At 43.2% G+C, this 23,805-nt stretch overlaps 1 protein-coding gene across 1 annotated transcript in view; it reads right to left on the reverse strand.

Moving 5' to 3' along the window:
• The window catches only part of LOC134351714 (intestine-specific homeobox-like), a 44,509-nt gene that overhangs the window by 19,011 nt on the left and 1,693 nt on the right, over positions 1-23,805 (reverse strand). The window contains exons 2-3 of the mRNA XM_063058277.1: positions 6,343-6,498; positions 784-935 (exon numbers count right to left, since the gene is read on the reverse strand). Of these exons, the coding sequence (XP_062914347.1) occupies positions 784-935; positions 6,343-6,498 (308 nt within the window). The remainder of the gene's footprint in view (positions 1-783; positions 936-6,342; positions 6,499-23,805) is intronic.

Raw genomic sequence — 23,805 nt, forward strand, 5'->3', positions numbered from 1 at the left:
CTTCACCAAGTGGAATGAGAAGACAATTCAAACTTATTTTCCATTCGTAGCCGAACTCCTTAAATTCTTTCCACCTGTATTTCTCTTCCCCAAGGGTGGGGGGTGGGGAGGGGGAAGAATTCCCCAGTTGCTGAGGCCACACTTGGACTATTGTGTATGTTTCAGGACACCCTGTTATAGAAATGATGTTATTAAACTAGAAAGAGTGCAGAAAAAAAGAATGACCTCAATGTTACCTAAACTTTTGGAGCCTGACTTACAAGGAGAGGCTGCGTAGCCTATGATTTTATTCTCTGGAGGATAAGATATTAAGGGATGACCAGATATAGGTATATAAGGTCATTAGACAGAGTAGAAGTACAAAATCTTTTTCCTGAGGAGGGTATACTAAAAATTAGAGGTCAGATTTAAAATGGGACATCAGGGGCAAACTTCGTCACACAAAGGATTGTGCATATTTGGAATAAGCTGCCAGAAAAAGCACACTACCAACATTTAAAGTCATCCATACAGGTACAGGTAGGGGAGAGGTTTAGAGGACTATGAGCCAAACGTGGGCAAATGGGACTAACGTGCTGGGAAACAGTGAGCTCAGAAGAGTTGGACCAAAGGGCCTGTTTCCTTGCTGAATAACTGGATAACTCTATATCAATGAGTTGATGACTCTATATTAAAGATCTCCATCTTGAGAGGAAGTCTGGGTTGCAAATGGATAGATGTGTCAGCTAGGCAGTGCCCATGGTACTCTTCAGCCCAGTAGGGAGAGGGAGCAACATTATTCACCTGTACCCTGGCTTCAGGCAGGTTAATCTTTGCAGCCAGTTGATCCCTGGTGTAAACATCTGGATAGTGGGTGATCTGAAAGATCTTCTCCAATTCATGAAGCTGCTCTGTAGTGAATGTCGTCCGCATTCTTCGCTTTGATTTTCTCGTGTCTGGAGGCAAAACACACAATTAAACTGAATTCAGGCCTGGCCCATCCAGAATGAACTCCCCTTTGTCATCTGGCATCTGAGAATGTTCCAGACCGTTTCACATCATCCAAGAGCTGTTATTGCTGCTAGGCCATGTTTGTCTAACTTCCCCACAGCTTAAACAACAGAGGTAACCTGAAAGTGGTGACACAAGTAGACAGGGTGGGGAGGAAGGTGCTCGGTATGTTCACTTTCATCAGTCATGGCTTTCAGCAGAGGAGATGGGACATCAAGTTACAGTTGTGCAAGACGTTGGAGAAGCCACACTTGAAGTATTGCCATCAGAAGCATGGTGACACTTGCAGGCTGCCTCTAGCACATCTCTGGACAGTATTGGTCACTGACTGTATTTTTCAATGTTTCAATGTGACAATTAAAGCTAATCTTCTATCTTTAGATAGGTTGGGGCTGATTTCCCTGGGGATAAGAAGCAGATGGGTGATATTATAGCAGTGTATAAAATCAAGAGGGGCATAGATTAGGTGAATGGTCAGTCCTTTTCCTCACGGCAGGGGAATCTAAGAGTAAAGGACATAGAGCAGGTTTGAAGTGGGGGGAATTATTTAGAGGATCTGAGGAGCAAGTTTTTCACATAAAGGTTGGTGGGATGTGGAACAAGCTGCCAGAGGAAGAGGGAAAGTGTGGTACAATGATGAAGTTTAAAAGACATTTGCAAGATACATGGATTGGAATGATCAAGGAGGATGGAAGGAAAATGGATGTAGCTTCGGTGACCAATTTAATCAGTATGAGCATAGTTGGTCCACATTTCCTTGTGGTATAGCTCTCTGACTCTATGAAACTAACCACCTCAGCACTGCAAGAGGAGCCATTATTTCAGGGCATTTATTGCAAGGACAGCAGTTTGTGCCCAATGCAGCAATTGTACTGCTATTATCCTGAAACAGATTAGAGCTCAGAGCTACAGCCTCTCCGCTTTACAATGAAAAACTATGCCCAGGACTTTTATATCATTCTTTCTGAGTGGCGTGGGTAAGGGTGGCATTTATTGATCCCCACACGCTGGCCTTCAGCTTGTGAGACTCATGATGGAGTTACCAGCTGATCATCTTGACATTGACTGCGGCGTTCAGCTCTGGACCCTGTGTTTCCTTTTCGAAACCGCTCTGACATGCTTGCACTGATCGTGGCGTGTGGTATGACACCAACATCCCAAATCTACATGCACTTGTCACCTCACTCTCTGGTTTGGACGCAAAACTGGCGTAACCTACTAATAGCACATGGAACATAGAACACTACAGCACACTACAGGCCCTTCAGCCCACAATGTTGTGCTGACCTTTTAACCTACTCAAAGATCATTCTCGCCCCTCCCTCCCACATAGCCCTCCATTCTTCTATCATCATTGTGCCTATCTAAGAGATTCTTAACCGTCCCTAATGTATCTGCCAGGACCATCACCCATGGCAGGGTGTTCTATGTAATTACCACTCTCTGTGTAAAACACTCACCTCCAACATGCAACCCCCCCCCCGTCATACTTTCATACTTTCCTCCAATTGCCTCAAAATTTTGTTCCCTTATATTAGCCGTTTCCTCCCTGGGAAAAATGTCTCTGACTATCTATTCATTTTATCATTTTTACACCTCTATCAAGTCACCTTTCATCCTCCTTCACTCCGAAGAGAAAAGCCCTAACACACTCAATCTATCCTCATAAGACATGCTCTCTATTCAAAGCAGCTTCCTGGTAAATCTCCTCTGCACTCTCTCTAAAGCTTCCACATCCTTCCTATAATGTGGTGACCAGAACTGAACATATTCCAAGTGTGACCTGCCCAGGGTTTTATAAAACTTGAACATTGCCTGCAGGAGTAAGAAATCATGCAGATCCCACTTACAACTGCCTGTAGAAGATAGTTTACATCAAGGGGGATGAATATTGGACAAATATCGGCATCTTCACTCAAGCCATCACTGAGGCAATGTCACCACCCTTGCTGGGCCAAGCATGTGTACAAGCCCATTACTCCCAGTTCAGCAGAGGTCAGATGAACAAGTCATACTGGAAACAAATGTCAAAAAGATAGCTGTGGCCATCACAAGCAATGACAGCATAGATGTGGAGCTGCTGCTTCTACTGCCAGGGGACTCTCTGTAGTGCCACCTGGTAGGAATTCCAGCAATATGTGCCCACAGGATAGTACAAAGAAAGGACGAAAGAGATGGAGAAATGCCCTCCTCTCATTACTACCATCAAGGAGGAAGTACTGGAGCCTGAAGACCCACATTCAATTGTTCAGGAATAGCTTCATCTCCTCTATCATCAGATTCCTGAATGGTCCATGAACACTGCCTCACTATTCCCCTTCTGCACTAATTATTTATTTTTTGCAACTTACAGAAATATTTTCCATGTATTGCACTGTACTGCTGCCACATGTCAACAAATTTCACGCCACACGTCAGTGACAATAAACCTAATTCTGATTTTGAGACTGTTGCCCTCCTCTTCCAGGCTGTTCGAAGTCACAGATAGAAAGATTCAGCTAAACCTGGTGGGTTGCCATAGTGCAGGGGTTCCCAACCTGGGGTGCACGGACACATTGCTGAATGGTATTTGTCCAGGCTAGGACCCCATGCCATAGTGGATCCCATTGCCAGTGGCCGAGGGGGCCAAAATAAGGAAACTGCCCTCACTTCAATGAAGCTATCTTCAGACTCTGGTGTGTGGCCCTGTCAACACCGCAGGTTGGGACCTTGCATCAGGGCAGAGGACAGAGAGAGGAGATGCCAGGATTACGAGGGAAAAGGGAATGGTAAGACGGGGATCTGAGGAGATTGGTGATCTGAGGTTAAAGGTGACAGACAGGTTGGGTCAGGAGAAGGAGCTGTTTGGAGGCGTGGCAGGTGCATGAAAAATGGATCCAGGCAAAGAGAAAATAAACAAGAGGTAGATAGACTGAGGTGAGGGGGGAGGGGAAGCGGTGAAAGTTGGAGACAGCTGCTGGAAGGAGATGAGCAGAAACGCAAAGGGCTACCAAAGCTGGAGGTGATAACTAGGCAAATAGTGAATGACAAATGGAACCGGAAGCAGATAGGGGAGGGCAGGGGAAGCCTGGGGGGAAACTGTGTGTGTGGTAGCTGGATGAAGCCAGGAGAGGGAGGAGGATGAAGATGGTTGATGGTAAATGCTGGCTTTCCCGGTGATGTTCAGATCAGATAAGATGAAAGATGAACATCAAAACATACAGTGAAATGCATCATCTGCGTCAAAACAAATCACTGAGGAATGTGCTGGGGGCAACCTGCAAGTGCCGTCCCACGTCCAGCACCGACATAGCATGTCCACTAATTAGTAACCCTAACCGTACGTCTTTGGAATGTGGGAGGAAACTGCAGCACCCAGAGGAAACCTTGGTGGTCATGGAGAGAATGTATAAACTCCTTACAGACAGTGACAGGAACTGAGCCCGGATCTTGTAGCTGGTGCTGTAAAGCATGGTGCTGATCAATATGCTACTGTGCTCCCATGAAATGAAAGGTGAAGCAAGCAGCACATCTTTGATGCTCACTAGAAGGTCAGGGGATTGCTCCTTCTTGCAGTCATGGCCAACCACACTGGTAAAGCAAATACCAACCAACAAAATACCTACTCATGACAGAGGATCCATCTCACAGGCATCGTGAGCATAATTATTGCAGGCATACAAAGATATTGTATCCATTGGTATGGGAGATTGTAACAGAGATAAGGAATGACACCAGGAATCTGATACAAGCCAAGATTCACTGCAGGTTCCAGACTAAGTTCAACGAGGAGGAACAGAGCACAAGTTCTAAAACTGAGGTAACAACAGCTAAAAAGAGCAAGAATTTACATTAAACACATATTGGTTTAATGTTTCAGGTCAAAGACCTTTCATCAAAATTTAAATACTCTTTTTATCACAGATCTAGACTGACCTGAGTATTTTTGGCATTTTGATTTTATTTTAGATTTCCAATATTGTAGATTTTTTAATGTAGTTTAGAGGCATAGAACACTACAGCACAGAAACAGCCCCTCAGCTCACCTAGTCCATGCTAAACAGTTACTCCTCCTGGTGCTATCAACCCAAACCTGTACCATAGTCCTCCATACCCTTCTCAGCCACCTGCCTATCCAGGTTTCTCTCAAATGTTGAAATGGTATCTGCAACCATCACTTCCACTGGTTCCACACTTGCACCACCATCTGAGTGAAGAATATAAGAAATAGGAGCAGGAGTAGGCCATCTGGCTTGTTGAACTTGCCCTGCCATTCAATAAGATCATGGCTGATCTGGCCATGGACTCATCTCCACCTACCTACCTTCTCCTCATAACCCTTAATTCCCCTTGGGTTTCCCTTAAATACATCACCTTTCACCCTTAACCTATGACCTCTAGTTCTAGTCTCACCCAGCCTCAGTAGAAAAAGCCTGTTGGCATTAACCCTATCTATACTCCTCAAGTGGTTAAGGCGTTTGTCTACCAACACACATCAAAGTTGCTGGTGAACGCAGCAGGCCAGGCAGCATCTCCAGGAAGAGGTACAGTCGATGTTTCAGGCTGAGACCCTTCGTCAGGACTAACTGAAGGAAGAGTTAGTAAGAGATTTGAAAGTGGGAGGGGGAGAGCCAAAATGATAGGAGAAGACAGGAGGGGGAGGGATGGAGCCAAGAGCTGGACAGGTGATTGGCAAAGGGGATATGAGAGGAGCTGGACAGGTGATTGGCATTTGTCTAGTGATTTGAAGGTCTCTAGTTCGAGCCTAGGCTGAGGCAGCGAGTGTGTCCTTGAGCAAGGCTCTTAATCACACATTGCTCTACAATGACTCCGGTGCCAAGCTGTATGGGTCCTAATGCCCTTCCCTTGGACAACACCGGTGGTGTGGAGAGGGGAGACTTGCAGCATGGGCAACTGCTGGTCTGCCATACAACCTTGCCCAGGCCTGTGCCCTGGAAACCTTCCAAGGCGCAAATCCATAGTCTCATGAGACTAACGGATGCCTATTATTACTCCTCATAATTTTGTATACCTGTATCAGATCTCCTTTCATTCTCTAGGGAATCAAGTCCTAACCTTTTCCCTATGATACAGGTTCTCAAGTCCTGCCAACATCCTTGCAAGTTTTCTCCTCATGTTGCTTTGTATTTTCCTTGGACGCAGAGGGTGCTGAAGAAATCAGGCTTTGTCCACTGAGTTCTCTATTATAGCTTTCATCTAAAGTGGGTTCTGCTGTTTGTTGTTTTCACTCAGACCCTTAACCTTCCCGTCTGCTTCGACCTTTCCCCTTAGTCCTGGGCCGAAGCTTCTTCTGATTTCTTGTCTCAGTCTGGATCTGCAGACTTTGGGTTATCAATGTGGGATGTCGCTTACCGTAGAAGGAGCAGTCTGTTGCGCTGTCGCATTTGTCCACACCTTCCTCCTCACGGATTCTGGCACTGAGATCTCCCTGTGGAGCCAGTGGTACAAAGACTGTCTTCAGTGCCTCCTTCAGCAGCTCCCGGGTCGATTTCTGGGCCTCTTTTTGATCTGAAATAAAGCCAACAAAGCTAATACAGGAGAGAGCCTGAGAAATTCCTCACTACATCGATACACACAGTCATTCTGGGTTGCAAATATGGAGTCACAGAGTTATATCGCACAGATATAGGCCATTCAGCCCAGATTGTCCATGCTAACTAAGACATCTGTCTAAGCTAGTAGCATTTGACTGAATATTCCTCCAAACCTTTTCTATCCATGTATCTGCTCAACTCTCTTTTAAACATGGTAAACATACCCAACTCTGTAGCTTCTTCTGACATCTCACCACACTCTGTGTGCAAAAAATTGCCCCTCAGGTCCCATCTAAATCTTGACCTCTCAAAGTCCTCTACTTTTACACTCACCTATCCTGGGGAAAAGACCATGACCTTATACTCCCCTCATAATTTTATGAGCTTCCAATCTCACTAAAAGACAGATCTGAATATCACTAAGTGCAGTACCGTTGGACCTTGGTGCCAGCCTAGCAGATTATATTGGTTCAATTAGCACCCTTAGTATGACAGAGTTTCCAGACAGAAACATTTCCCTTTGGTGGAGGAAACTAGAGTGTGGTGGCATAGGCAAAACTTGCAGGAGAAATGTTCAACTGTACCTCTGTTAACAGGGATAGGTGGCTGTAAAAGCACTAGCAATTTGTGGGGTCGCTTTCAGGGAGCTACAAACTAGGACCCCAAGATCTCTCTGTGCATTAATGTTACTAAGGGCCCTGCCTTTGACTGTATACTTGATCTGCTGAAGTGCAACACCTCATACTCACCTGACCCAATAAGAGAGAGTTCATGCTCGTAATCTAGAAATTGACTGAATCTCTTCTTCTGATCATATTTTTAATGTCCCTGAACATAGTAGCTGTAATGTAGGATGTGTGGGGGTAGGGGTGGGCAAGTCTGGAAATCGAGGTTATTGGTGTCTCTAGGTGGTACTCTTCACACTGCTGAGGCTCTTTTGATGCCTGGGACTGTGCAAAGCTATTAGAGTGTTGACATGAACTAGTCTGTTTCAACAACAGTGCGTTTAACTTTGGCTATCAATTCTCCAAATTAGCTGATGTTCAATAGGTGTAAAGTAGAGAGAAAGGTATAAAGAGGCCTCAGAGGGGTACAGACAAGCTGAGTGATTGCATGGCAAATGGAATATACTGTGCAATGTAATATAAGTGGAATGTATTGTATTGACTGTTCTATTTATTATAAATTACTGTGATTGCACATTTAGATGGAGATGTAAAGATTTTTACTCATATATGTGAAGGATGTAAGAAATAAAGTCAATTCAATTCAAATTCAACTATGCAAAACAAAAGCAGAGAGGTGAAAGATTGGGTAGCACTGATGGTCAAAGGGATAAGGGTGGACATGGGTACAGGCTTTTGAAAGTCAACATGCAGATACAGAATACAGAACATAGAACCATACAGTGCAGTGCAGGCCCTTCAGCCCACAATGTTGTGCCGACCTTTTAACCTAGTCTAAGATCAATCTAACCTTTCCTCCCATATAGATCGTCATATTTCATTCATCCATATGCCTACCTAAGAGTCAATTAATTGTCGATAATGTATCACACCCTCTAGCACAGGGGTTCCCGACCGCCTTTATGCCATGGACCAATACCATTAAGAAAGGGATCCGTGGACCCCAGATTGGAACCCCTGCTCTAGTACCTCACCGTCCAGTGCATTTCATGCAGTTACCACTGTGTAAAAAAACCTATCTCTGATGTAGCAAGTGATTAGGACAACAAATAATGCTGGCGTTCATTATGAGAGGATTTGAGCACAGGGGTAGCAATGAAATTATCTGAGCTTTGCTGACACTGAAACTGGAGAAACTATGCCCTTTTGAATGTGTGTCTCCTTATACAAGCTATAGCAGAGAGCATCAAAGATTTACTCTATTCATTCCGAGAGAGATTGACTGGCCTAGTGCTACCTTCTCTAGGTTTTGGAAGACTGTGATAAGATCTCCTGTTCTTGCGGGTTTGACAGACTGAATGTAAGGAAGAGAAGGAGACTAGCACCATGGTACAGTGTCTCAGAATGAATCTGAGTCGGACTGAGATGAGGAGAAGTTTTCGCAAGTCAGATGATGGTGGAGCTTTGGAATACCCTGGAGAGCTGTGAATGAGTCACTGAGGTCATTCAGAGCAGAGCAGGGAATCGAGGAATATGGGGATGGTGCTGATTCTGAAGACCAGGCATCACATTGATGGATGCTAGAGTGGATTCAAATGGCCTGCTCCTTCTCCTGCTTGTAATCTATCCTTTGTACTGGAAAGTTCGGACTGTCTCAGCTCCAGCCATCCTGAACATTACACAACTAAGGCGATTTAAACTCCATTTTACCAAGGCTCAGACTGATTAAACTTGGTAAACTCTAAGACCAGGAGGCTTATACAATTTAAACTCTGTTATCCTCAGGACTGAGAGATTCAGTCTGTTATGTCCCAATATTGCCTAATACAGATGCGCAGACTGCTTAAACCAAGTTTTCCCAGCACTAAGACCGTTTAAAATCTAATTAACCCCGGTGCTGAGATGCTCAAATGCCTTTCTCAGCACAAGACCACATGGAATGGTTAAATCCCAAGTCCCCATCTACGTTTGTACATGGATAGTCAGATTGTTTAATTCCTAGTTATCCTGAATAACGAGCATCTATTATCATTTAAATAAATATTGCTTTGAACACCCTTATAATGATTAAATTCTAGTCACCAAGTTCATAGATCCTCAGGATATTAAAGCCCAGGATATCTCGAGTTCAGAGACACTCTGACAATTTAATCCGATTGAAGCATACTGTTTTATACTGCGGGCACTTTCAATACATTGCACTGAGTATAGAGACCCCAGGGTTTCTTAAATCCTGGTCACCCTTTGTTTGGAGACACACAGGGTAAATACATGTACCTTAAGTACAAGAAATGTGACAATTTTACAACAATGCGAGAATATAAGGAGCAATGCCTCAAAAAGGCGGTGTCCATCATTAAGGACCCTGATCACCCAGGTCATGCCTTGTTCTCATGGCAACCCTCAGGTAGGAGGTACAGGAGCCTGAAGGTACACACTCAACAATTCGGGAACAGTTTCTTCCACTCTGCCATGTGATTTCTGAATGGACATTGAACCCATAAACACTACCTCACTACTTTTTTATTTCCATTTTTTCCACTATTTAATTTAGTTATTTAATATATATATTTACTGTAATTCACTTTTTTATTATGTATTTCATTGTACTGCTGCTGCAAAGTCAACAAATTTCATGACATCAATTGCTATGAAGTGCTTCGAGCGATTGGTTATGGCACACATCAACCACAGCCTACCGGTCAACTTCGACACTTTGCAATTCGCCTACTGGAGCAACAGGTCAACGGCAGATGCCATCTCTCTGGCCCTACATTCCTCCTTAGAACACCTGGAGAATAAAGACACATACGTAAGGCTCCTTTCCATTGACTGCAGCTCTGCCTTTAATACCATCATTCCAAATAAACTGATTCCTAAGCTCCGGAACCTGGGCCTCAGCACTCAGATCTGCAGCTGGATCTTCAACTTCCTCAGAGACAGGACCCAGGCTGTAAAAATAGGGAACAAGCTCTCCTCTACAATCACTCTGAGCACCGGTGCCCCACAAGGCTGTGTACTCAGCCCCCTGCTGTACTCGCTGTACACCCATGACTGTGTAGCCAAGTTTCCATCGAACTCAATATATAAGTTTGCTGATGACACCACAATTGTAGGCCGTATCTTGGGTGATGATGAGTTTGAGTACAGAGAGGAAATTAAGAACCTGGTGGCATGGTACGAAGACAATAACCTATCCCTCAATGTCAGCAAGACGAAGGAATTGGTTGTTGACTTCAGAAGGAGTAGCGGACCGCACGATCCCATTTACATCGGTGGTGCGCAAGTGGAACAGGTCAAAAGCTTTAAGTTCCCGGGGTCAATATCACAAATGACCTGACTTGGTCCAACCAAGCAGAGTCCACTGCCAAGAAGGTCCACCAGTGCCTTTACTTCCTGAGGAAGCTAAGGAAATTTGGCCTGTCCCCTAAAACCCTCACTAATTTTTATAGATGCACCGTAGAAAGCATTCTTCTGGGGTGCATCACAACCTGGTATGGAAGTTGTCCTGTCCAAGACCGGAAGAAGCTGCAGAAGATCGTGAACACAGCGCAGCACATCACACAAACCAATCTTCCATTCTTGGACTCACTTTACACCGCACGCTGTTGGAGCAGTGCTGCCAGGATAATCAAGGACACAACCCACCCAGCCAACACACTTTTCGTCCCTCTTCCCTCCAGGAGAAGGCTCAGGAGCTTGAAGACTCGTACAGCCAGATTTGGGAACAGCTTCTTTCCAACTGTGATAAGACTGCTGAATGGATCCTGACCTGGATCTGGGCCGTATCCTCCAAATATCCGGACCTGCCTCTCGGTTTTTTTGCACTACCTTACTTTCCCCTTTCTGTTTTCTATTTATGATTTATAATTTAAATTTTTAATATTTACTATCAATTTGTACTCTAGGGAGCACGAATAGCAGAATCAAATATCGCTGTGATGATTGTATGCTCTAGTATCAATTGTTTGGCGACAATAAAGTATAAAGTAAAGTGAAGCATATGCCAGTGATATTAAATTTGATTCTGTTTCTGAATAGCAAGAGTGGTTGTTTGGCCCCTTTGTCTTCTCCGTCAATCGTTCAGACTATGATGGACTTTTTACCTCAGTGCCACTTGCCAGCAATTTCCCCATATCCCTCGGCTCCTTTCATCTCCAAATATCTACCAAGCTCCATCTTCAATATTTTCAGCAACTGAGTCTCCACAGCTCTCTTGGGTGAAGAACCTCAAAGTTCACTATGTCCAGGTGAAGAAATTTCTTCTCATCTTTGTCCTGAGTGGCTGTCTCCCTGATTTGAGACTGAAAATCCTGGTTCTAGACTCCCCAGCCAAGGGAAACATCCTCCTTGCAAGCCCTGCATGAAATTTATGCTTTGGGTCCCCACTCATTTTTCAAAACTCAGAGTATAAGCCAATTTGAAGGAGGTACGGGAGCCTTAAGTCCCACACCACCAAGTTCAGGAACAGTTATTATCCTTCAACCAGCAGGCTCCTGAATCAGCACAGATAATGTCACTCATCTCCAGCACTGAATTGATTCCACAATCTATTGACTCACTTTTCAGGGCTGAACAACTCCGATTCTTGGTACTTATTTAATTTTGTATTTGCACAGATAGTCATTTGAAAATTAGTTGTTTGTCACTCTATGTTTACATGTAGATTTTCACTTATTCTATTGTATTTCTTTGCTCTACCCTGAAGGCCGCAAGAAAATAAATCTCAGGGTAGTGTATGGGTGAAAAAATACAAACCTTAATAAATTGACTTTGAATTTTTTTGGAGAATGTCATTAGGTTGGGAGAGCAACCATTGCTCAACATAAGTGCAACTCAGCAGGGCCCCACATAATTGAATCAAGATGCCTCCACTGCTGTACACAAATCCTCTTCCAAGAGAAGCTCCAGGCACCCTTTGCTTTTCTAATGTCTCCTCCTATGTTTCGATGTTTTATGTGCAATGCCATTCAGGATTCTCTGATCACCAGTAGATGCTAACTTCAATCTCCCACAATCTGAAAAATATTGTGACTTTCTGTTTTAAAAGGCTGACCTCAGATTTTCCACATTATATTCCCAATGCATGCCCTTGTCTATTCACATAACCTGAGAATTTAATCATCTCTGCATTCTTTTTTCAGCCCACTCTGCAACCTAGCTTTGGGTATATTACACTCTTTATCATTTTGTCAAATGGGTATTGGTGTTGGTTTATTATTGTCACATGTACCAGTTGCAGTGAAAAGTTTGTCTTGCATACTGTTCATACAGATTAAGTGATGACACAGTGCATTGGTATGGAGACTGCACTGCAGCAGACAGGACAGCTCCACAACGGGTAGTCAAAACTGCCCAGTGTATCAGTGGCACCTGCCTACCTGTCACCAAGGAGGTGCCAGAAAAGAGCCTGTAACATCATGTAGGGTCCCACACCTGGCTCGTGGATTGCTTGGCCCTCTTCAGGGAGGAGGAAACGTAGAATCCATTCCAGGACCGCCACACTCAAAAGCAGTTACTTCCTCCAAACAGCAAGACTGATCAACACCTCCACCCACAAGAAAAGGAGTAGAGCTAGCCCAGGAAATTATAGACCAATGAGTCTTACTTCAGCGTTAGTAAGTTGATGGGTAAAGATCTTGAGAGGCAGGATTTATGAACATTTGGAGGGGCATAATATGATTAGGAATAGTGAGCATGACTTTGTCGAAGGCAGGTTGTGGCTTATGAGCCTGACTGAATTTTTTGAGTTGTGACTAAACATATTGATGAGGGTAGAGCAGTAGATGTAGTGTATATGGAATTCAGCAAGGCATTTGTAGACGTACCCCATGCAAGGCTTATTGAAAAAGTAAGGAGGCATGGGATCCAAGGGGACATTGCTTTGTGGATCCAGAACTGGCTTGCCCACAGAAGGCAAAGAGTGGTTGTAGATGGGTCATATTCTGCATGGAGGTTGGTGACCAGTGGTGTGCCTCAGGGATCTGTTCTGGGACCCCTACTCTTTGTGATTTTTATAAATGACCTGGATGAGGAAGTGGAGGGATGACCTAGTAAATTTGTTAATGACACAAAGGTTGGGGGTGTTGTAAAGGGCTGTTAGAGGTTACAGAAGGACATCGATAAGATGCAAAACTGGGCTGAGAAGTGGCAGATGGAGTTCAACCCAGATAAGTGTGAGGTGGTTCATTTTGGTAGGTCAAATATGATGGCAGAATATAGTATTAATGGTAAGACTCTTGGCAGTGTGGAGGATCAGAGGGATCTTAGGGTCCGGGTCCATAGGACACTCAAAGCTGCTGCGCAGGTTGACTCTGTGGTTAAGAAAGCATACGGTGCATTGGCCTTCATCAGTTATGGGATTGAGTTTAGGAGCCGAGAGGTAATGTTATAGTTATATAGGGCCCTGGTCAGACCCCACTTGGAGTACTGTGCTCAGTTCTGGTCGCCTCACTTCAGGAGGGATGTGGAAACCATAGAAAGGGTGCAGAGGAGATTTACAAGGATGTTGTCTGGATTGGGGAGCATGCCTTATGAGAATAGGTTGAGTGAACTTGGCCTTTCCTCCTCGGAGCGACAGAGGATGAGAGGTGACCCAATAGAGGTGTATAAGATGATCAGGGGTACAGATCGTGTGGATGTTCAGAGGCCTTTTCCCCAGGGCTGAAATGACTAACACGAGAAGGTACCAGTTTTAAGGTGCTTGACAGTAGATACAGAGGAGATGTCAGGGGTAAGTTTTTTTTTTATGCAGAGAGAAGTGAGTGCATGGAATGGGCTGCTGGAAATGGTGGTGGAGGCAGATGCAACAAGGTCTTTTAAGAGACTCCTGGATAGGTACATGGAACTTAGAAAAATAGAGGACTATGGGTACCCTTGGTAATTTCTATAGGAAGGACATGTTCGACAAAGCTTGGTGGGCTGAAGGGCTTGTTTTGTGCTATAGGCTTTCTATGTTTCTAACTCCACCAATGATTTATTATTTTGTGTCAGTCACCTTATCTACAACCTAGCATCACTTTATGGACATGCAATCAAGCTATGTATATAAGCTCTCTTATGTATTTATATTTATGGTGCTTTTTAAAAATAATATTCTTTATCTTTTGTGTTTTTTGTGTTGTATCATTTCCAGAGTAACAATTATTTCATTCACCTTACAATTGTAGATGGAAATGACATTAAACAAAAGACCATAAGATATAGGAGCAGAATTAGGCCATTTGGCCCATCGAGTCCTCTCTGCCATTTCGTCATGGCTGATTCAATTTTCCTCTCAACCCCAATGTTCTGCCTTCTGCCTAATTCCCTTCATGCTCCGATCAATCAAGAGTCTATCAATCTCTGCTTTAAATATACATATAGACTTCGCCTATACAGCTGACTGATCCACAGATTCATCACTCTCTGGCTAAACAAATTCCCCCTCATCTCCGTTCTAAAAGAACAGCCCTAGATTTTGAGGTTGTGTCCTCTGGTCTTAGACACTCCCACCATAGGTAACATCTTCTCCACATCCACTCTATCAAGGCCTTTCACCGTTCGACAGGTTTCAATGAAGTCACCCCTCATTCTTCTGAATTTAAGTGAATACAGGCCCAGAGCTAGCAAATGCTCTCATATGACAAGCCATTCAATTCTGGAGTCATTTTTGTGAATCTGCTTTGAATCCTTTCCAGATTCAGCACATCCTTTCTAAGATGAGGGGCCCAAAACTGCTCACAATACTCCAAGTGAGGCCTCACAATGCTTCATAAAGACTCAACACTACACCCTTGCTTTTATACTCTAGTCCTCTTGAAATGAATGCTAACATTGCATTTGTCTTCCTCACCAAAGGCTCAACCTGCAAATTAACCCCTAGGGAATCCTGCACAAGGACTTCCATGTCCCTTTGTACCTCAGTTTTTTGTATTTTCTCTCCATTTAGAAAATAGTCAACCTTTTCATTTCTGCTTTGAAAATGCATGACTATACCCTTCCCGGCACTGCATTCTATCTGCCATTTCTTTGCCCATTCTCCCAATCTTTCTAAGTCCTTCTGCAGCCTCTCTACTTCCTCAAATCTACCTGTTCCTCCACCTATCTTCACATTGTCTACAAATTTTGCAGCAAACCCATCAATTTCATCATCTAAATCAATGACATACAACATAAAATGTATTGGTTCCAACAACCCCTGTCGAACACCGCTAGCCGCTGACAGTCAATCAGAAAAGCTCCCTTTATTCCCAATCTTTGCTTTCTGCCAATCAGCCGCAGCTTTATTCGTGCTAGAATCTTTGTGTAATATCAAAATTCAAAGTAAATCTATGATCAAAGTATGCATATGTCAGCACATACAACCCGGCAATTTCTTTACTTGCTGGCATGCTCAGTAAGTCCAAGAAACATAATAGAATCAATGAAAGATTGCACCAAGCGGGGATGGATAAACAACCAATAAGCAAAATTCAACAAACTGTGCAAATACAAAAGAAAAAAAGTAATCATAATAAGTAAATAAGCAATAAATCTGAAGGAAATAAGATGACGAGTTCTTGAAAGTTGTAGGAACATTTCAGAGATAGGGCGAGTGAAGTTGAGTGAAATTATCCCCACTGGTTCAACAGCCTGACGACTGAGGAGTAATAACTGTTCCTGAACTTGGTGGTGTAAGTCCTGAGACCACCTTTCTGAGGGCAGTAGTGAGAAGAGAGCATGGCCTGGGTGGTAGGGGTCTTGATGTTGGATGCTGCTTTCCTGCCACAGCGCTCCATTTAGATGTGCTCAATGGTGGAGAGCATGGACTGTATCCACTAGGCTTTTCCATTCAAGGGATTTGGAGTTTTCATACCAGGATGCAACCAGTTAATATACTCTCCACTACACATCTATAGAATGTTTTCAGTTTTAGATATCATGCAGAATCGTTGCAAACTTTTAAGTAAGTAGAGGTGCAGCTCTACTTTCTTCGTAAGTCTGTCAAAGAAGTGCAATGTAGGAGGGCAATACAGTGCAGGATCATAACAAGTTAGATTGTGAGGTCAGGAGTCCATCATGTTATACAAGAGTCTGATAACAGTGGGTTAGAAGCTGCTCTTGAGGCTGGTGGCATCTTTGTGCAGAAAATGAAAAGCTAGATTGCATCACCAATCACTGTCACAGCACAGTAGTCTCAAATGAAAAGTGTTCCATTTATGCTTGCTGTCCATTCTCCAGCCTTCAGGCAATGTCAATGCATTGACCTCAATACCATGAGCTCCAATTTGGTTTATTAACCATTGAAGGGAATCTGAAGCATACCACATCAACTATTTTGCCTCTTATCTATTTTTCCAGATCCAGCCTCAAAAACAGGTTTGTCACGCACATTTCTCTTTTATAAACACAGGCTGACCCTGGCCAATCCTGTAATTATTTCCTAATTACCCGTAATAAAGGACTCCACATTTTCTCTCCTACTCATGTCAGATTAATTGGTCTACAGTTTTCTGTTTCCTTGCCCCATCTCTTCTTAAAAGCTGCTTTCAAGTCTGTGGGAGGTATTCTCAAGACTATCGACTTCTGCAGGATGACAGCAAATGCATTCACTGCCACCTCCTCCTTAACCCTGCGAGACGGCTCATCAAGTCAGGAGCAAGAATTGACCTTCAGTCCCACTATTTTCTCTAAAATTATTTATTAATAATATTAATTGTTTTGAATCCATCCTTCAGACCTAGAGTACAGCACTATTACAGAGCCTCAAAGAATATTTAATCTTATTTACCCTCAATGTGCAAAACCTCAGACCATTTGGAAGCTGGTTACCCCACGTATTAAAAACTCCAGAACTGTTTAACTCCAAGTTATCCCGCTTATAGTGCTTGCATACCATTAAATCTGAAGTTGAAAGTTCAAAATAAATTTATTATCAAAACACGTACATGTCACCATATACTACCCAGAGATTTATTTTCTTGCAGGCATTCTCAGTCGTATAAATACAATAGAATCAATGAAAAACTACACACAAACACTGATAAACGACCAATGTGCAAAACTGTGCAAATCAAAAAACTAATAATAATATATAGTAAATCAATAATACTGAGAATGTGAGTTGTAGGGTCCTTGAAAATGAGTCCGTAGAATGTGGAATCAGTACAGCGTCGAGGTGAGTGAAGGTATCCACACCAGTCCAGGATCCTGATGGTTGAAGGGTAATAACTGATCCTGAACATGATAGTGAGGGACCTAAGGCTCTTGCACCTCCTTCCTGATGGCAGTAATAGGTAGAAAGCATGGCTTGGGTGGTGGGAGTCCTTGATGATGGATGCTGCTTTCTTGTGGTAGCACTCCTTGTAGATATGCTCAATGGTGGGAGAGCAGGGCTTTTCCTGTGATGGACTGGGCTGCATCCATCACTTTTTGTAGGCTTTTCAGTTCCTGGACGTTGGCGTTTCCATACCAGGCCATGAACAGACTTCTAGCGATGCGCAGTGGAGAGTATTCCGAATGGTTGCACCGAGTTTTAGATGACATGCTGAATCTGATCAAACTTCTAAGAAAGTAGAAATACTACAGTGTCTTCTTTGTAATGGCATTTATGTGCTAGTTCCAGGACAGGTTCTTTGAGACGATAACACCAAGGAACTTAAAGTTATTTATCTTTTTCACCTCAGTCCTCTCATGAGGACTTGTTCCCAGACCTCCAGTTTCCTCCTCCTGTAGTCAATAATCAGATCTTTGGTTTTGCTGATTTTTGAGTGGAAGGTTGTTACATGACACTATTCAATGAGGTTTTTAATCCCCCCCTATATGCTGATTCATCACCACCTTCCATTCAGTCAAAAACAGCTCGTTTGAAAACAGTTCAAAGAGCTTCTGGAGGTTTAAAGCCCAGTTATTCCAAGCAGAGGGACATTCAAATGCTTTAAATCTCAGCTCTCTTGAGGATAGAGTACCTGGGGATGTTTAAGTGACAGAGAAGCAGCTTAAATTTAAATTCACCCAGGTTATCTTGAGTACAGAAAGCCAGACAACTTAGATTCTCTAGTACAGAAGGCCTTGGAAAGTTTAAAACCCAGTGGTTGACTGTTTAAAAGTCATGAATGCTGAATATAGATATCCTTGAGTTATTCACTCCTCCTTCCCTAGGAACAGGGACTATCAGGCTCCCTACACCCACCTGCCTCGGGTTTCATAGCACGTAGAACAGTATGACGCAACATAAGTCCTTCAGCCCACAATGTTGTGTTGATACTTTAATCTTTTCTAAGATCAATTTAATCCCTCCTCCCTCATAATCCTCTATTCTTCTACCATCCATGTGCCTACCTTAGAGTTTCTTAAATGCCCATAGTGTATCTGCCTCTACCAGCCACTGCTCTCTGTGTAAAATTCCTATCTCTGATGACCCTCGATATTCTTCCCTAACCACCTTCAAATTATTCCCCTTTGATTAGCAATTTCTGCCTGTTACTGGAACCTTTGAGTTGCTGGAACTTCAGTACTTTGAGCATAGAGATTATTTGACTATTTCTTCATCTAAATGCCATGTCAGACCTGAATTCAATTTAGTGTAATTGGCTGCAACCCTATGGTTACACAGTCTGACATGAACCAGAATAATATTTTGGTGTCTCTGTGGCTCTCGTCAGTAGTCAGGCTGGATACTGTGCTTCAGATTCAAATTCTGAATCATTTACATATCATATGACCCTCAAAACATTCAGTGAAATGCTTCATTGTGTTAACAACCAGCATACCATAGCGCTGTGCTGATGGCGGCCTGCAAGTGTCACCACACATTCCCGCACCAACATAACGTGTCCACAACGCTTGGCAGAACAACACAGAACACAGTGTAATAGTTAGCGTGACACTATTACAGCTCAGAGCATCAGAATTTGGAGTTCAATTCCGGCACCGTCTGCAAGGAGTTTGTCTGTCCTGCCGGTGATGTCGTGGGTTTCCTCTGGGTGCTCTGGTTTCCTCCCACTGTTCAAAGATGTACCGTTCAGTAGGTTAATAGGTCATTGTAAATAGCCCTGTGATTAGTAGGTGATTTGGTGGGCAGGACAGCTTGTTGAGTAGGAAGGGCCTGTTCTACACTGTATCCCTAAACATAGTAAATAAATACAATAAACAACAGAACAACAACAGCAAAATAAACTCCTTTAATCTCTCCGACCCATCCACACACACAGACAGTCTTCCAACTCCAGGACAGGCCTCTGGGCCTTCAACCTCCAGTCTCCAGACTTCCGCCATCAGGCTTCGACTTCTAGACTTCCAATCGACCTTCGGGCTCCAATCTTTGGTATTGACACCCAGATAATCCGATGGCAGGTCCTGAACTCCAGAAAACTCCAAGCTCAGACTCTGGCCACTGACCTCTTCCTCGCATGGCCTTGAACTGCAGAGTGCCCTTTCTCACCTGTCCGTATTGCTAGCCTTTGAGTATTGAGTGGAGGCCTAGAGTGCAGACATCCTTTGTCATCCATCGATGTTGCTGGATTTCAGTCGCAGAATACTGAGCTCGGGGTGGAGTCTTGACCTTTAAATCTTCCACATTCTTGCCCCTAAACTCTAATTTGACCTTCATCATTATCCTAAACCCTGAACTGACCTCTTTATTTGCAAAGCCATATCTACAAACAAAAAGACAACAATCTCGACAGAGAGAGTTGTTACAGTGTAAGTGGTGTTGGAAAGAGAGACAGAGTGTAAATTATAGTCACAGTGTCCTAGAACACTACATCACAGAAACAGGCTCTTTGACCTATCCAGTCCATACCGAGCCATTAATCTGCCTAGTCCCATCGACCGATATCCAGACCATAGCCCTCCATAACCCTCCCATCCATGTACCAATCCACATTTCTCTTAAGTGTTGAAATTGAACCTGCATCCACCACTTGTACTGGCAGCTAATTCCACACTCTCATCATTTACTGAGCCCCCTCATGTTCCCCTTAAACATTTCACCTTTCACCCTTGACACATGACCTCTAGTTCTAGTCTCATCCAACCTCTGGAAAGCCTGCTTGCATTTACCCTATTTATACCCCTCATAATTTTGTATAGTTCTATCAAAACTCCCAACAATCTTCTACATTTTAGGGAATAAAGACATATCCTGTTCAACCTTTCCCTCTACCTGCAAAATCCTTGTAAATTCTTTCTGCACTCTTTCAATCTTATTTACATCTTTCCTGTATGTAGCTGACCAAAACTGGACAAAATTAGGCCTCGTCAACATTTTATATAACTTCAACGTAACATCCCAACTCCTGTACTCAATACATTGATTTATGAAGGCTAACGTGCTAGAAGCTTTCTTTATGACCCTATCTACCCGTGACAGCATTTTTGAAGGAATTGTAGATCTGTATTTCCAGATCCCTCTCTTCTACCACACTCTTCGTGCCCTACTGCTCATTGTGTAAGACCTACCCTGGTTGATCCTCCCAAAGTGCAACACCTCACACTTGTCTGCATTATCTGCCATGCTTCAGCCCATTATTCCAGCTGGTCAAGATCCCCCTGTAAACTTTTATGGTCTTCCTCACCATCCACTACACCCCCACTCTTGGTGTCACCCATAAATTTGCAGATCCAGTTTAGCGCATTATCATCCAGATCATTGATATAGATGATGAGCAACAACGTACCTAGCACCAATCCCTGTGGTACACCACTAATCACAGGCTCCCAGTCAAGGAGGCAACTATCTACAGCCAGTCTTTGACTTTTTCTGTGAAGCCAATGTCTACCTCATCTTGAATGACAACTCAAATTTATCACCTCTTCTCGACCAACTTCCCAAATAGGTACCTTGTAAAATGCCTTGCTAAAGTCCATGTAGACAAAATTCTTTGCCTTGCCTTGATCAACTTTCCTGGTAAAGTCCTCAAAAATCTCTATAAGATTGGTTAGACACGACTTACCATATACAAAGTCATTTGACTATCTCTAATCAGTCCCGGTTTATCCAAATATTTAAATGTCTGGTCCCTTAGAATACCTTCCAATCACACACACAAAATGTTAGAGGAACTCGGCAGGCCAGGCAGCATCTAAGGAAAAAAGTACAGTCGACGCTTTGGGCCGAAACAAAAAATCTATTTAAGATCTCCATTTCTTTTGGCTCCAGACATAGATTACTACTCTGATCTTCAAGAGGACCAATTTTTACCCTTGCTCATAGGATATCTGTAGAAGTCCTTAGGATTCTCCCCCCTTGTCTGCTAAAGCAACCTCATGTCTTCTTCAAACCATCCTGGTTTCCTTCTTCAGTGTTGTCTTGTAATTCTTATGCTCCTCAAGTACCTCATTTGTTCCTACCTGCCTATATCTACTTTCACCTCCTTTTCCTTAACCAGGGCTTCAAATTCTCTCAAAAACCAAGGTTCCCTAAACTTGTTATCCTTGCCCTTTACTCCGACAGGAACATACAAACTCTGTACTCTCATGTTCCTGAGGGAATATAGGTTGGGAGAGATCTTTAGCTCAGCAAAATCCCCCTGGTAATTCTGGTCTTCCCTACCACTGATGGCTGGCCTTTTGCTCAAGTACCCTTAAGCGAGCTAGTCCTATTTACCCACATTTGGCTCAAAACCATCTAAACCTCCTCTCTACATAGAATAGAATACAACTTTATAGTCATTGCTCAAGGCAATGAGATTGTGGTGCTACTCCAGTCTGTGTAAAACAGATATTTACAATGCATATAGTATGGCTTAATTTTAAATTAAATAAATAAATCCACTATTTACATGCAACAAGGTACTTCAATAGTCCATAACACTCAAAGGCCACTGCCAAGCCAGGGTGAAACATTATTCAGCTGCACAACTGCCCTCAGGAAGAAGCTGTTTTTTCATTCTAACTGTCTCGGTTGAGATATTTCTGTATCTTCTACCAGATGGTAGAGATTGAACAGTGTCCGGGATGGAATGGGAATTTAATGATGTTACAAGAATGCCGTAGGCATATGTGCTTATAGATACTTATCTATATGGCCGTGAGGTAACAACATCATTCAAAGTTCAACGTTAAGTTTATTATCAAGCTACACATATGTCACCATATACAGTACTGTCTGAAAGTCTTGAGCACATGTATATAGCTAGGGAGCCTAAGACTTTTGCAGTCGTAATTTTATGTATTGCTCTGCATTGCTGCAGCATAAAATAAACAAACAAAAAAACAAATTTCATGATATGGATGAGTGATGATAAACCTGATTCTGATATGGGTCTCCATTGTGGACTGAGAGTGGGAAGGGGGCAGGGAGAGGAGAGGGAACAGGAAGCACCAGAGAGACATTCTGTTATGGTTAATAAAGCAATTCTTTGAAGCAAATGACCTTGCCTTCTTGCCTGATGTCTCGAGGTTGCGTGGTTGCCTGTGTCTGCACCCGTGCCAACCCATCCCCCACCCCACCCTCGCCCTGGCCCACCTCTGCCACCTGTGCAAGACCTCTCCCGCAGCACTGTGCCCTCACCTTTCCCAACATCCTAGTGTCCCGCTAGATTTACCAACTCGCGCTCTGCTCAACATTGATATATACAGTTCTCTGCAAAATTCTGAGGCACCCTGAATATATGCCTAAGACTTTTGCACAGTACTATACAACCTTATGACTCATTTTCTTGATCATGTCATCCACCTTGCATGTCATCACACCTTATGGTCTATCTCTGTTCAGGCCTGACCTGTTCATATTTTAAACATGGCAATGAGCGTATAGAAGGAGGAACTCGGGGTGAAGTTTATCATCTGCCTGAGATGGGAGGCACAGTAAAACACCTGACAGTAACATTGCATCAGTGGTTGTCGTGGACGCTCCAGTGCACGGGATCGAAAGAGGCTGCAGAGGGTTGTCAGCTCAGCCTGCTTCATCATGGGCACCACCCTTCCCATAACTGATGAGGTCTTCAAAAGGCAGTCGCTCAAGAAGGCAGCATCCATCATGAAGGATCCTCACCACCTGGGATGTGTCCTCTTCTTATGCACCTTCAGGATGGAGGTACAGGAGCCTGAAGACATGCACTCAGTGTTTCAGGGACACCTTCTTCCCCTGTGTCATCAGATTGCTGAATGGATAATGAACCCACGATCACTAACCCACTATTTTTGCTCTCATTTGCACTACTTATTTAATTTTTATATATATTATTATAATTTATAGTATATGATGTATTGTACTGTAGTGCTGCTACAAAACAAATTTCAGGACATATGTCAGTGGTAGTAAATCTGATTCTGTCAATTATAAAGAATTATTATAAAGATTTCTGAATGATCCATGAACCTATGAACACTACCTCACCATAGCACCATTTATTCATTTATTTGTTTTTTAAGTCTTGCCCAGCACAACTACACAAAACAACTAAATTCACGACATATATCAATGATTCTGTTTCTGATTCAAACCAATAATACACCAACTGATTGATTAGAAATCTCAATAGTTCAGCATCTTGCTGACCGGATTCTGCCTCCTACGCTCCCTTTAAACTCACCAGGCCATGATCCCTTGCTCCCATTAATTTAGGCGTGGAACTTAGAAAGGTACAAGAACAGGCTCTTTGACCCATGATGTTGTGCTGAATTAATAGAACTAGCAATTAAAAACAAGAATGATCAGGATGAGATACCGTTTCCTCCCCCCAAGCCAT

This window comes from Mobula hypostoma, chromosome 9 (genome assembly GCF_963921235.1).
Source record: "Mobula hypostoma chromosome 9, sMobHyp1.1, whole genome shotgun sequence".
NCBI lineage: Eukaryota > Metazoa > Chordata > Chondrichthyes > Myliobatiformes > Myliobatidae > Mobula > Mobula hypostoma.